At 52.7% G+C, this 13,878-nt stretch overlaps 1 protein-coding gene across 1 annotated transcript in view; it reads left to right on the top strand.

The window, feature by feature from the left end:
• The window catches only part of PHF2 (PHD finger protein 2), a 75,672-nt gene that overhangs the window by 36,754 nt on the left and 25,040 nt on the right, over window positions 1-13,878 (top strand). Inside the window, exon 3 of the mRNA XM_078436107.2 lies at window positions 5,146-5,260. Coding sequence (XP_078292233.1) covers window positions 5,146-5,260 — 115 coding nt within the window. The remainder of the gene's footprint in view (window positions 1-5,145; window positions 5,261-13,878) is intronic.

Raw genomic sequence — 13,878 nt, forward strand, 5'->3', positions numbered from 1 at the left:
GTGCCCTCTGCTGGGAGAGGCCCCTTCTCAAACTGCCTGCTGGTCCCGTGGGGGTGTGGCACATCCTGTGGGGGCTCCTTAGGGAGCAGGCTCATCCATGGTGGCTCCATGGGGGGCTGTGTCCCTGCTAGGAGGGGAGTTCTGAGTCTGAGACCACATAGCGGGTGTGCCCTGGTCCGCAGGTGTCTTGGGAGGGGCCTGGCCTGGGGACAAGACAAATGGCATGGGGGTATTAACGTGGCCTCAGGTTTCTGGCCTGGGCTGGGAGGTGTGGGTGCTCATAGAAGGTGCGGACTGGACACTGACCCTGGCTGGGTAGCTGATGACAGCCCTGTCATCTTGAGCCCTGGGTTAACTGGGGGAGGGGGGTGGGGGCCACATCTGGCCCCAGGCACCAGGAGGCCTTTCACCCCCTTCAAAGGGAGCGCCCCTCCTGGTGTCCAGTCACAAGGCAGAGACTGGATCCCCAGCTCATGGGGGGTGATTACTGTGGATCCAGCGTGGGTAAGCGAGGGTGCCAGCACCCTGTTCTGTGGGGTGGGGCTGGCCCTGGCGGTCTTGGGGGCTGTGCCCTGGTCACTTGGGAAGCTGGGAGAGGCAGGTGGGGTCACCTCTGGCCTGTGCGCCATGGTCACCAGGTGGCCGTGGGGCTCCATCGGCTGGGCTCTCATTCTCCAGCCCCTGGCACATGGTCATCACGTGGTAAAGCATCAATGCGTGAGAGCAGCAGGAAGGTTCCCGGGTCCCTGAATTATCCTCGTCCCCCAGGAGCTGGCGCTCACAGTCTGCTGTGATTACCTGGACATCATTCTGGTCACTGCTTTACAGCAGATGTGGGAGGGTGACTGTCACCCTGTGGGTTAACCAACATCTCCCAACACCTCATGAGCCACAGAGGAGGCTCAGGGCCTGGGGGGATGAATAGGGTGGGGACTGGGCGGTCACACCATGTGGTCCTGGGGCAGGGCAGGGACAGAGCAGGACTGGAGCTAGGAGACCCCGCCTGCCCCACAACAGAGCCGAGTGGCCTGAGGGAGGGTGGGGCAAGGCCCTGTGGTCTGGGGGCTCTTCCATGAATCGGGGCTCAAGTTGGGCGATAGTGGGGTGCCGAGGTGCGTGGTGGTGCTCACATACAATGTGACTTCCGCATCGCTGCGTGTCCTGGAACCCCCTTTCCCTGACCGTGAGCTTACCCACTGTTGAGGGCATGTGTGCCTGCTGACTGAGACCCTGCCCCTGCGCTGGGGAGTCCCAGCTGCCCTGTACCGGGGCCCTGTACCGATGCTGAAAGCCAAGTGCGGGTGACCCTTCCTGGCACTTCTAGCCAGGTAGCCCCCGGGGCACGTGGGCACGGCGGCCCCTCCCTGGCTCTGCGTGTGTGCGCACATGCATGTGATGTGTGTGCATGAATGTGCGCAGAAATGTTCACATGTGCGTCCACGTGTGTGGGTGTGTGCATGAACGCGGGCACACGTGTGCATGAGTGTCGTGTGCGCACAAGAGTATGCACGTGTGTTTGCACGTGTGTGCATGTGTGTGCCTGTGCACGTGTGTTTTACAAGCCTTGTTGCTACTGGAGGCCACGTGTCCACGAGGGAGAGAGGTGCAGAGGCTAGGACTTCCCACCAGTGTGCACTCCGGTCACCCATCAGTCTGCGCTCGAGGTGTGTCTGTGCCCAGACGGGAGCTCGTCACTGTCCGTGACACGCTGGTCAGTTTGCTGCATCTGCTCCAGTCACACCCTCCATGGTGAGGGCTCCCGCTGTCCCGCTGTCCCCAGGAGGCCCCCCAAGCCTGTGGGCTGCGCCAGGGGCGCCCTGGGTGGGCTTGGGGTGGGCACTGAGATGAGTGGGGGGGCTCACAGGTTTACCCAATTCACACAGATTTGGGGCCTGGCAAGGAGTCAGGAGGGCTCCCAGGAGTGGGGGGCTCGGCCCTTACAGCAGCTCTGACCCTGCACTGCGTGTCCAGCTCTGGCTGCTCCCCTGATGCTTATACCCCTCCTCCCCGTGCCCATGAGGCTGTGCTGCCCTGGGGGGTGGGCACCTGGCACCCCCACGCTCCAGCCTCCCGCTGGGCAGATGTCCCAGGGTGCCTTGTCAGAGGGGGTGGGGTGCCACGACAAGAGGACCCTGGCCTTTGGGCCCCAGGGAGGGAAGGAGTCCGCCGGCCAGGCCTGCGCGAGGAGTGCCCAGAGCTCACCCTGCCTCCCTTGAGGTTCCGCGTCTGGCTGTTATCCTGGCCACACGCTCCGGCCACAGCGTCACGTGGGCCAGTCTCTCCTCCAGGTGCTCCTCGATGCCCAGTCCGGAGTTAGGGCCCAGGAAGGCCACCAGCCCGGTCAGCCCCTGCTTCCCAGGCCTGGGTCCTGGCAGGAGTGTGGGGGCGCCGCTGCTTCCCCCACTGCCCTTTACATCTGTACCCCCATCACCCGGCTGCACCTGCCCTCCAAGGCTTGGTTTCCCCACACGGCCCCTGGGGCCAGGGCCCTGGTGCCAGGCATCTGTGTCCTCTTGCCTCCGCACACCTGCTGGGGAGACCTTGGGATGTGGGGAGTGGGGCAGATGCATGTGCCAGCTTGGGGGGACCTCGAAGGGCCGCCATGCGGTCCCCTCCGCAATGCCTCCCTTCTCCCGACCTCAGCTGCCCCCCAGACAGCACTGGGGTATCTGTCTCCCCGCTGGTCTCTCCCACCTGCGGTGTCACCCATGGTGGCCAGTGTGCGGGCTGGGCTGCCCCTTCCACCCCCGCCTTGATCCCTGGATGCGTGGGACCCCTGGTAAGTGGCCGGGAGCCAGGCTCGCCTCCCATCAGAGGCAGCCCCATCGCCGAGGCCCACAACGCTCCTCTGTGGCCATGCACGGCTGCCCTCGCTCTCCACGCCCTTCGGTGGGGGGCACCTGGTAAAGTCTAAAGCCTGGGGCATGAGAGGCGGCCCAGGGTCACGTCCTGATGCAGTTGTGGGCTCAGAAGAAAGGATGATGATATGGAGGTTGGTTTCAGAGTCAGGGTGACCTGGGCCATTGTCAGAGTTGTGTCCCTGCCCCGAGGCCCTGCCTTGGCTGTGAGCACCCTCTCCCTCTGAGCCTGCTGGCTCTTCAGGAAGCAGGGATGGCTCTCAGGCCAGCTGTGGCTTTGGTGACCCCCGTGTGGAGCTGGGCTGCTCAGCAAGCACTTGGCAAACCGCTGAGAAGAAAAGTCCTGAGCCAGGGTAACCAGAGGGAGGAGGGTGGGCACTGAGGTGCCAGTGCAGTGCCCAGGAGACCAGCCATTCACAGACATCCTGCATACCCACTAGTGCTGGGCTGTGCCAGGCACCGTGGGTGTGTGGGGAGAGCCCAAGGGTCCAGAGTGGGACTGAGCCCTGTGAACAAATGGTTTCAGCCCAAGCAGCCTTGCCAAGAGGAGGGGCCGTGCACACAGTGGGCCCCACAGAGCTCCTGGAGTGGACGGGGCACTGTACACCCTTCCCCTCCTGTAGCTCATGAGGGTCCCGGACCTCGCTATTAAAGATGCAGCACAGAGATGCCCAGTAACTTGCCCAAGGTCACACAGTTACAGGCTGGTGGGGCAAGAAAGATTTGGACAAGTGATGGAGCCCTTCCGTCTCTCATCTGTGCCTCGGGCCACCACCAGAACCCCCAGTTCGAGTCCCCCCTCTACAGGATCTTGCTGGGTTTCCATAACATCCACTCACACCCTGGCCATGGCAAACAAGGGTGATGGAAATATCACACCATTGTTGGAGGCAGGCTCAAGGGTCATTGGTGGCAGCCCCCTCCCTGTCCTTGTCTGTGAGGGATGGGCATCCTGAGGGTCCTCTGGCAGTCCCTCAGATCTAGTCTCATGTCTGTCATGGGGCCAGCTTGTTTCACAGCCCACCCAGCAGCTGCCAGGGACAGGTCTCTGTGCCAGTGCTGTCCTCACTCACCGAGTCACCAGGGGCTGCCCTGGGCAGAGGCTGGGGCCACAAGGAAATTGCTTCCCTCCCCTCCAGGGGCTTGCAGTCCAGTAGGAGTGTGTGAGTGTGTGTGTATGTGTGTGTGTGCACGTGCATGTTCTGTGTGCACTGCATGGGCGTGCACACGGGTATGTCCTTGTGCGTGCACACACATGTGTGCACATGCACATGTATGCAAGTGCACCAGAGTCCAGTAGGTGTGTGTGTATATGTGTGTGCACGTGCATGTACTGTGTGCACTGCATGGGTGTGCACATGGGTGTGTGCTTGTGGGTCCAAAGGCACGTATGTGTGCATATGCATGCGTGTACAAATGTGCCACAGTCCAGTAAGTATGTGTGCACATGTGTGTTCTGTGTGCACCTCATGGGTGTGCACATGGGTGATTGTGTGTGCATACCTGTGCACATGTATGTGTGTGCAAATGTGTCAGTCCAATAGGTGTGTGAATGTGTGTATACATGTGTGTGCACACGAATGTTCTGTGTCTGCTGCGTGGGCATGCACACGGGTGTGTGCTTGTACGTGTATAGGTACATGTGTGTGCATGTGCACATGTGTGCGAATGTGTCACAGTCCACTAGGGGTGTGTGCACACACTTGCGTGTAAAGAGTCCGGGGTGGGGTGCCCGGTGCCCTGGGAGCACACACGAGGAAAGGAGAGTTGGAGTCAGCGGTCAGGGTGGCGGTGTCAGAGGGGGACACACAGGAGTACAAGGTGGCACAGGAGGGGTGTGGGAAGGGCGGGAGCTACAGAGGGTGGTGCCAGCCCACTCCTGCCCTGGTGGTGGGCTTAGGGCAGCAAACGTTGCAGCAGGGAGGTGACAAGCTTGAGGGGAGGCGTCCCCTTGGTGGGACCTCCCGGTAGGTGCCTCTGACGCACTCTCAGCGGACTGGGTGCTAATGGGAAGGGTCCCAGGCTCCCCCAGCTTTGGGGTCGACAGAGCCAGAGGGGTGGGAGGGGCAGGGCAGGGGTGGGGCCGTGACCCAAGGAGGGTGGGAGGTCACAGGGGCCGGGGGTGGGTGGGTGGGTGGGTGACCCCCCGGGGACATTGGGGGCGCTGCCTCTGCGGAGGCTGGAGTCTCAGTGTTCACAGCTCCTCAGCTGCCCTCTGGGCCGGGCCCCTGTGGTGCGGGGAGGGGAGGGCCCACGCTGGGTGCCATCTGCCCCTGTCTCCCCACAGTGAAGAAGAAGCGGGCCTGGCACAAACACGGCCCAGGGCAGACGCCCGACGTGAAGCCCGTCCAGAACGGCAGCCAGCTCTTCATCAAGGAGCTGCGGAGTCGGACCTTCCCCAGGTGGGCGGTGGCGGCCTCGTCCTGGGGGGCTCAGGGGCACAGCCTTCCCTCCAGGGGAGCGGCACAGCCCCCCTAAGCCCTAGGCGCTCCCAGCTCTGGGGCTGACCTCTTCCTTCTCAGCACCTGCAGGTCAGGTGTTGGGGACCCTCTTCCTCTGGGCTCATGTATCCCCCCACCACCTGGTGTGGCCCTTTCCACGGAACCTTCCTGAGGGGGAGGCTGCTGAACTCAGGTTCTGGCGGGCGAGGAGTGGGGGCTGGGGTCCTGCCCAAGACCACCCTCCAGACGTGGCCCTCTGCCCCTGGGCCTGACAGGCTGTCCCCAGGTCCCCTTCTCAGAGACCGCCTGCCCACACCCATGTGCTGCGTGCGGGTCGAGGGCAGAGGGCAGGGGCAGGGCTGCGGGGACCCTGACTCGTGGACATGTGCTCTTCAAGCTGCTCTGCGCCCCCTTGGCCCCTCACAGCCGGAAGACTTTTGTTTGTCTGACAAGGTTTCTTCTCTACTTTTAAAGAGTAACTCACTGGACCCAGAATCCTACGTGGTGGGTCCTTTTCGTTTTAGCACTTCAAATATTTTGCCCCACTGTCTTCTTGCGTGCATAGTGTCTCGTGAGGGACCCAGTATGACTCTTACCCGTGAGCCTCCACAGACAAGTTACCTCCCTCCTCTGGCTTCTTTCCTTCCCGCGACTTTTACTGAGATACAACTCACAGACCTTACAGTTCGCCCATTTCAAGGGTACAACTCAGTGGTCTTCGGTGCGTTCACAGATGTGTGCGCCACCAGCAGCCGGTTTAGAATGTTTGCATCCCCCCCCCCCCCCACCAGTGTCTGTTTAACATTCTGTTGTGTGGACAGACCACACGTTGTTTATCCATTCGTCAGCTGACACGCTGGGGTTCTGATGTTTGGCTACTGCAGATAGTTCTGCTATAAACGTTCTTATACAGGATTCTGGGGGACATGTGTTTCCATGTTTTCAGGAGTAGTGGCTCCATGTTCAGCTGTCTGAGAAACTGCTGGACTGGTCTCCACAGTGGTTACGCCACTGTCGTTCCCAGCAGCGGAGCGTGAGGGTCCCAGTTTCTGATCACCCTTGCCGGCCCTTGCAATTCTCTGGCATTTTGATTCGAACCATCCTTATGGTGTGAGGCTTTCTCTCTCTCTGGTCTGACCTGCATTTCCCTCATGAAAACTCATGTTGAGCATCTTTTCATGTGCGTGGTAGTCGTTTGTATGTCTTCCTTGGAGAAATGTCAGTTCGGACCCTTTGCCTATTTTTAATTTTTTGTGTCTTTTAATTATTAAGAGAGTTTTTTATATATTTTAGATACAAGTCTCTTAACAGATAAATGATTCGTGAATACTTTATCCTGTTTTGTAGACATTTCACTTTCTTGATCATGTCCTTTGAAGCACCAACATTTGTAATTTTGACGGAGTCCAGTTTATCCGTTTTTTATTTTGTTACTTGTGCTTTCGTTGTCATAGCTGAGGATCATTTGTCAGATCCAAACCCCAGGTCATGAAAATTACCTTCTACAAAACTCCTAAGAGTTTTGTAGGTTTTAGGTCTTACGGTTTTGTTTTTGATACATTTTCAGTTAATTTCTTCATATAGGGTGAGATAAGGATCTAACTTTTTTTTTTTTTTTTTTTTGCACGCATCTCTCCATTTGTCCCTGCACTATTTGTAAAAAGACCTCTCTTTTTCTATTAAATGGTCTTGGCTCTTAGCTGTAAGTATATGCATTTACTTCTGGACACTCAGTTCTGTTCCACTAATCTGTTTATCCTTAGGCTGGTCTCACATTGCCTGGACTACTGTGCTTTGCAGTACGTTTTGAAATGAAGAAGTATGAGTCCTCCAGCTTTTCTTTTCTTTCTTTCTTTCTTTCTTTCTTTCTTTCTTTTGAATATTTTTTAATGTTTACTATTTTTGAGAGAGCAGAGAGACAGAGCACGAGCCAGGGGAGGAGCAGAGAGAGAGGGAGTCACAGAATCCCAGGCAGGCGCCAGGCTCTGAGCTGTTAGCACAGAGCCTGACATGGGGCTCGAACTCACGAACCGTGGGATCATGACCTCATTTGAAGGAGGACGCTTAACTGACTGAGCCACCCAGGTGCCCTTCCAGCTTTGTTTTTCTTTTTAAAAATCCTTCTGGCCATTCTTGGTCTGCTGGAATTCCATATGAATTTTAGAATCAGCTTGTCAGGCCTACAGAGAAGTCAGCTGATATGGATTGTGTTGAATCTGTACATCAGTAGAATCAAAGTATTGGCATCTGAAAAATGCAAAGTCTTCTGACCTATGAACATGGGTATTCTCCCATTTATTAAGATCTTTTATATTTCCTTTAATAGTGTTTTGTAGTTTTCAGAGTTTTGTACTTCCTCTGTTAAGTTTATTCCTAAGTAATTTATTCTTTTTGATGCTCTTTTAAATGAAATTGTTTTCTTAATTTTATTTCCAGAGGGTTCATTGCTACGGTACTGAAATAGAGTTCAAGTATATTCATCTTGTATCCGGCAACCTTGCTGAGCTGGTTTATTAGTTCTAATAGCTTTTTAGTAGATTCCTTACACCTTTCTATATACGAGATCATGTCATCTGTGAATAGTTTCCTTTCTTCCCTTCCAATCTGTGTTACCTTTTTTTTCTTGCTTGATTGCTCTGGCTAGGACTTCTAGTAGAATGTTAAGTAGAAGAGACCAGACAAAGATGATCAGGGCCCCATCATTTTCAGGGTGCTACGCTTGGGGTACAGCCTCAGTTCCACAAGTGTGGGCCAAGGGGAAGAAGGGAGCCCCCGCCCCCCCATGTCTTGTCTGCCCTTGCGTGAGACTGAGAATCAGGAACAGACGGCTGGTGCAGGATGAGAAAGGCTGCCGTCCTGTTCCTCCTGGACAAAGCCCTCTGCTTGGAAGCTGGGGAGAGCTCCCACTCAGCTTTCCTGTGTCCTTGGCCGCGGCCTTCCTGAGGGAGGTCTCCTGGCCGATCCAGTGGGGTAGAGGGAAGAATGGTCTCGGCCCATATATCACAGGCACATGCCTTTCCTGCCAGGTTTTCATAGATTTTCTAGACTAGATGTTTCTCCATTTGCTATTTGCTCTTAGAACCATTTCCAGAGGTTTTGAATAGTTGTTTTTCACAGTAATTTTCACGAGTTTCATTGGGTTTTGGGTCCTCAGGGCTCTTCACGCTGTCATGCCAGAGGTAGATCTTTCTCATGTGGCCTCTGTCAGGATATTGCCTCCCCTGTTTTGCAGTTTGATTACGACATGTCTAGGTATAGTTTTCAAGTATTTAATCCTACTTGGTGTGGTCTCAGTTTTCTGGATCTGTGGTTTCACATCTGCCATTAATTTTAGAAAATTCTCAGCCATTATTACTTCCAACATTTCTCCTGCTTCAAACACTGCTCCTTTCTCTCTCTTTTATTTTTGGTGTTCTCGTCATGCACACGTTGCTCTTTCTGTAATTGTTCTGTATATTCTTGGATATTCTGTTCCCTGCTTTTTTCATTCTTTTTTCTCTTTATGCTTCAGGCTGAGCAGATGTTATTAACTTCAAGCTTACTGAGTCTTTTCTTAGCCACATCCAGTCTACCAATGAGCCCATCAAAGGCATTCTTCATTTCTGTTACCATTTTTAATTATTTCTATCATTTCCTTTTGAATCTTATAGTGTTCGCTTCTCTGCTTACATTTTCTTCTGTTCTTGCATGTTTTCCACTTTTTCCATTAGCACTCCTAACATATTAATCATAATTTAAAAAAAAAAATTCCTATCTTATATTTCCAAATTCTGTGCTATAGCTGAGCTATGTCCTGATATTTTTAAAACTTTATTTTTTAATTGAGGTATAATTAACATACATTGTTATATTAGTTTCAGGTGTACGATATAATGACTCAATACTTCTGTACATGAGCAGAAGTATCATCTTCTGCACATGAGTATCACTCAGTGCTCATCATGATAAACGTACCCTCAACCCCCTTCACCTGTTTCACCCGTCCCCCCACAGACAGACTTCCCTCTGGTAACCGCCAGTTTGTCTTCTATATTTAAGAGTCTGCCTTTTTTGTTTGTCTCTTTCTTCTTCTTGTTTTTTTTTTTTTTTTAATTATTTTAATGTTTTATTTATTTTGAGAGAGAGAGAGAGAACAAGTGGGGGAGGGGCAGAGAGGAAGACAGAGAATCCATGAAGCAGGCTCCAGGCTCTGACCTGTCAGCACAGAGCCTGACATGGGGCTCGAACACATGAACTGTGAGATCATGACCTGAGCCGAAGTCGGACACTTAACTGACTGAGCCACCCAGACTCCCCATTCTTTGTTCATTTCTTTTGTTTCTTAAATTCCACATATGAGTGAAATCATATGGTATTTGTCTTTCTCTGCCTGACTTATTTTTATTATACTTACCATTATACTCTCTAGCTCCATCCATGTTGTTGCAAATGGCAAGATTGCATTTGTTTTATGTCTGAGTAATATTCCATCGTGTGTGTATGTGTGTGTGTATATGTGTGTGCGTATACACACCACATCTTCTTTGTCCATTTATCAGTCAATGGACATTTGGGCTTTCTGTATCTTGGCTGCTTCTGATAGCGCTGCTATAAACTTCAGGACGTGTCTTTTTGAATTAGTGTTTTCATTTTCTTTAGGTAAATACCCAGTAGTGGAATTACCGGGCCACCACGTAATTCTATTTTTAATTTTTTAAGGACCCTCCACGCTGTTCTCCAGAGAGGTTGCACAGTTTGCATTCCCACCAGCAGTGCAAGAAGGTTCCTTTTTCTCCACATCCTCGGTGACACCTGTTGTTTCTTGTCTTTTTGATTTCAGCTGTTCTGACAGGGGTGAGGTGATTTGCTTTGTGTCTTAAGACTATGGTCTTTTGCAGTTTAGCACATCTTGTGATTTTTTGGTGAAAGCTGGACATGATGTATGGAGTCAAAGGAACTGAAGTGATTATGCATTTAGAGTGAGGTTTTGTGTTGACCAGACCAGGGACTGGGTTGTGTTGCTGTAGCTGTAGGTGCCAGACACATGACTTTCTCCTAGTTTCCTTGTGTTTTTCTCCTCTCCTGTTCTTGCTGGGTGTCCCTAACAACTCCTTCTTAAATAGAATCTGTCCTGCAGCTGTCTCGGCTATACTCAACTACCATTATACTGTTGTATGGTAGTAGGATTGGGGGAGGGGAAGTGTCCTGTAATTGAATAACACACCTCAGTGTTTCAGTGGGCCCGAGGCTCTGGGCTGTTACCTTTGGAAGCATTTCTTGGCCTTCGCTTTTGCTCTTCTTCCCTAAGACAGGAAGCTAGTGGCGTCAGGGGTGTGGGTGGGCACTTGCCCTTCCCCCATCAGAGGAGGATGGTCTGGTTAAGTAAGTGCTCCTGGAAGGTAGACTTTTGTTATGGAGAACACTCGGAGTATATTTACACATAATTGCTCTCCCCCAACCATGTCTGAAATAGGACAGATCTTCACCAGGAGAACCTGTGGGCAGAACCCATGAAGGTGGGTCTCCTCTGAGGCTGGGCCCCATGAGTTCTTAACTCTGAAGCTAGTTCACACCCAGCCTCTGCACTTCGTCAGAAATCACTTTAATTATCCTCTCAGTTACCACCTCCAGCCGCTTCTGCCTCAGGTAAGGTCCTCTCAGTGGTGATTCTCTGTGTTTGCCTGTCTCCCCAGATTCTGGGGGTGACTGTTTGCCCTGTAACCCTAATGTTCAGTGAATCTAAGAAAATTCCTTGGTATTCAGTCTGTTCAGCTTTTTTCTTGTTGTGAGGACAGGAATGACCATTTCCAAGCTCTTTACATGTTGGAGTTGAAGCCATTAGTCCAGTTCCACTCATTTGTTGGGTTGTCTTTTTATTGCCTACGTATTCTAGGTACTTGCCACCAATCAGATACTTTCTCCTGTCCCGTGGTTGCCTTTCCACTTTCTTCATGGTGTCCTTTGAAACGCAAATGTTTATAATTTTGATGGCATCGAATTCATTCTTCTTGTTCTTGCTGCTCGTGGTTTTGGCTTCTAGGAAACCATTGCCAGATTAAAGGTTGTGAAGATTTATGTCTGTGTGTGTGTTTTCTTCTGAAAGTTTTACAGTTCCAGCCTTTATGTATAGGTCTTCAACTCAGTTTGAGTTAGTTTTTGTCTATGACGTGAGGTAGGATCCCGCTTAATTCTTTTGCATGTGGACGTCCAGTTCTCTCATGCACCATTTATTGAAATGACTGTTTTATTCTCCATTGAGTTGTCCTGGCGTTCCTGATGAAAAAGCAGTTGGCCACAGATGTTTGGGTTTATTTCTGGACACTCAGTTCTGCCGCACCGATCCATATGTCTCTTCTCTCTTCTCATGCTGGCACCACACGGTCTTGATTACTGTAGCTTTGCAGTGAATTTTGAAGTTGGTCAGTGTCCTCAACTTTGTTCTTTGTAAAGACTGTTTTGGTCGTCTGGGAGCTTTGCACTTCCCGTCAGCCTTCCAAGTTCAGCTTGTCCATTTCTGCAAAGACGTCAACAGGTGTTCTGACAGGGATTGTGTGAAATCCGTAGCTCAATTTTCTCTTATTTCTTGAGTCTCATTTCTTTCTTCTAGATTTGATTTCTCTCTTATTGAATTATATCCTTTAGTGGTTTAGTAAAGGCCTATAGAAATATTCTATTTTTGAAAATGTTTTCATTTCATCTGTGTTCTTAAATGATTCTAATTTTCTAAAATGGGCCTAAAATTTTAGAGTAAATTTATTTTCCTTGAATTCTTTGAAGATACTATTATTCTGTTGTCATTTGGCATCTCTTGTTGTTCACGAGATGTCTGTTGTCAGCCTAGTGGCTGGTGTTTGTTCATCTGTTTACTGTTTGGTTTTGGCAAATCTGTTTTTTTTATCTGAAGACTTTTCAGATTGCCTCGTTGTCTCTGATGTTCCACAGATATGCTACAGTGCGTCTGGATGTGCTTTGTTTTTATCAGTTCTACTCAGGACTCAGTAAGATCTTTTAATTTGAGGAATTGTATCTTATCTCAGTTCTGAAAAATGGCCTGTTTTCTTTTTAAGTAGCATTTCACCCCCTTTCTCTGTATTATTTTTCAAGTATTCCATCAAATTGACCATTTGGGGGGGGGCGTGCAGCTACTATTGAATGCATCTGTTGAGTTTTTAAATTTTTTCAAAAGTGACGTTTTTCACGTGTAGAATTTCTGCTAGGTCATTGTCAATGTTGCTTGCTCTGTTGTCCTCCCTCCCTGCCCTCTGCTGCGTCCTCCCATTATCCCTGTGAATGTGGTTAGTATGTTTCCCAGCCGTCCATTGTGCTCAGTCCCCGGACCCGTGCTCTGGTGGATATGTCTTCCGTCATTCTGTGAGGTGGCCTGTCTGCCCTGGGCCCAGAGGTGTCCCCGTAGAACCAGTGTGTGTTTGTCTTTGCTGGGTCCTCATGGGTTTGGCAGTCCCAGACCTGGTACGTGGGGCTGTGTGACATGAGGGCATGGGATCCCGGTTTGTCCGGACACCGTCTCCCTCTGGCTACCCCGGGGCTTCCACAGATGACCCTGCACTGTCCCAGTGCTGCCGCTCACACACCCGCCACCCACTCCTGGCCTGAACCTAATGCTCTGTCAGCACTGGTCCCACCCGAAGGTCCCTCCTCCGTCCTCACCCTAACTGCCCCACGTGCTCCCTCTTGGTGGGACATGGCCTTGCAGCTCCTTCCTCTCGAGCACTGTCTTCCTTGGAGCCACAACCCCGTGCTCCCCTGGCTGTCCTCCACCTGCCTGTCCTCCTCTCCTGCTGACCGCTCTCCCTGGGAGTTGTGGGGACTCTGCTCTCGCCCCTGGCCCTCGGAGTTTACACCTCCCCCTGATCCCCCGCCCTGCCCAGGCTGTCTCTTGGCCGGCGGCTTCGGCCTCCCTCTGCAGCCTGTGAGCTCCTGACCCGTCCTCAGTCCAAGTCTGTCCCAAGTCAGCTGCGGATCTGTCCCCCGCACACGCCTGCTCTCCTCCAGCCCTTAGTCCCTCAGCTGTCTGCCGTCACCTCCCCTGTTCCTCCACCCTTTCGCCCACCACTGCCTCCTGGTCCGTGAGCTGAGCCTCCTCCCTGGTCGCGATGTCCAGCCTGCTCCCGCGGCAGCTCTCCGTCCGTCCACACAGCCATCGGATTGACCTCCAGCTGTTGTTGCCCTGCTCAAGCTGTCCAGTGGCTCCCCAGTGCTCTCGGCGCGAGGCAGAGGCCCGCTGCCGGTCAGACAGGCCACCTGAGCTGCTGCGCACTCAGCCCGCTCACCCCCTACCCCCGGCTGCTGGGCTCCTTCTCCCTCCCCACCCCTGGCCACATTCTCCCCACTCCAGGGCTTGGCCGGCACCCCCCTTCTGCCCGGGACATGTGCCTCTCAATCCTGCCCCTCCAGGCCTGGACAGGCTGCTCTGACGCTGACCCCTGCTGTCTTCCCCCTGAGCTCTGCTCTCAGCGGTGGGCTTACGACCTTGCATGCTTCTCTGATGGAAGCCCATCTCCAGCGTCACCATGGAGGCTCTCCAGCTGGGCCTCAAAGGTCCCTGGTGCCCTGGGCAGTGCCCAACACGCAGCTGGGCA

The sequence above is a fragment of the Panthera onca genome, chromosome D4 (assembly GCF_046562875.1).
Source record: "Panthera onca isolate mPanOnc1 chromosome D4, mPanOnc1 haplotype 2, whole genome shotgun sequence".
NCBI classification, from domain to species: Eukaryota; Metazoa; Chordata; class Mammalia; order Carnivora; family Felidae; genus Panthera; species Panthera onca.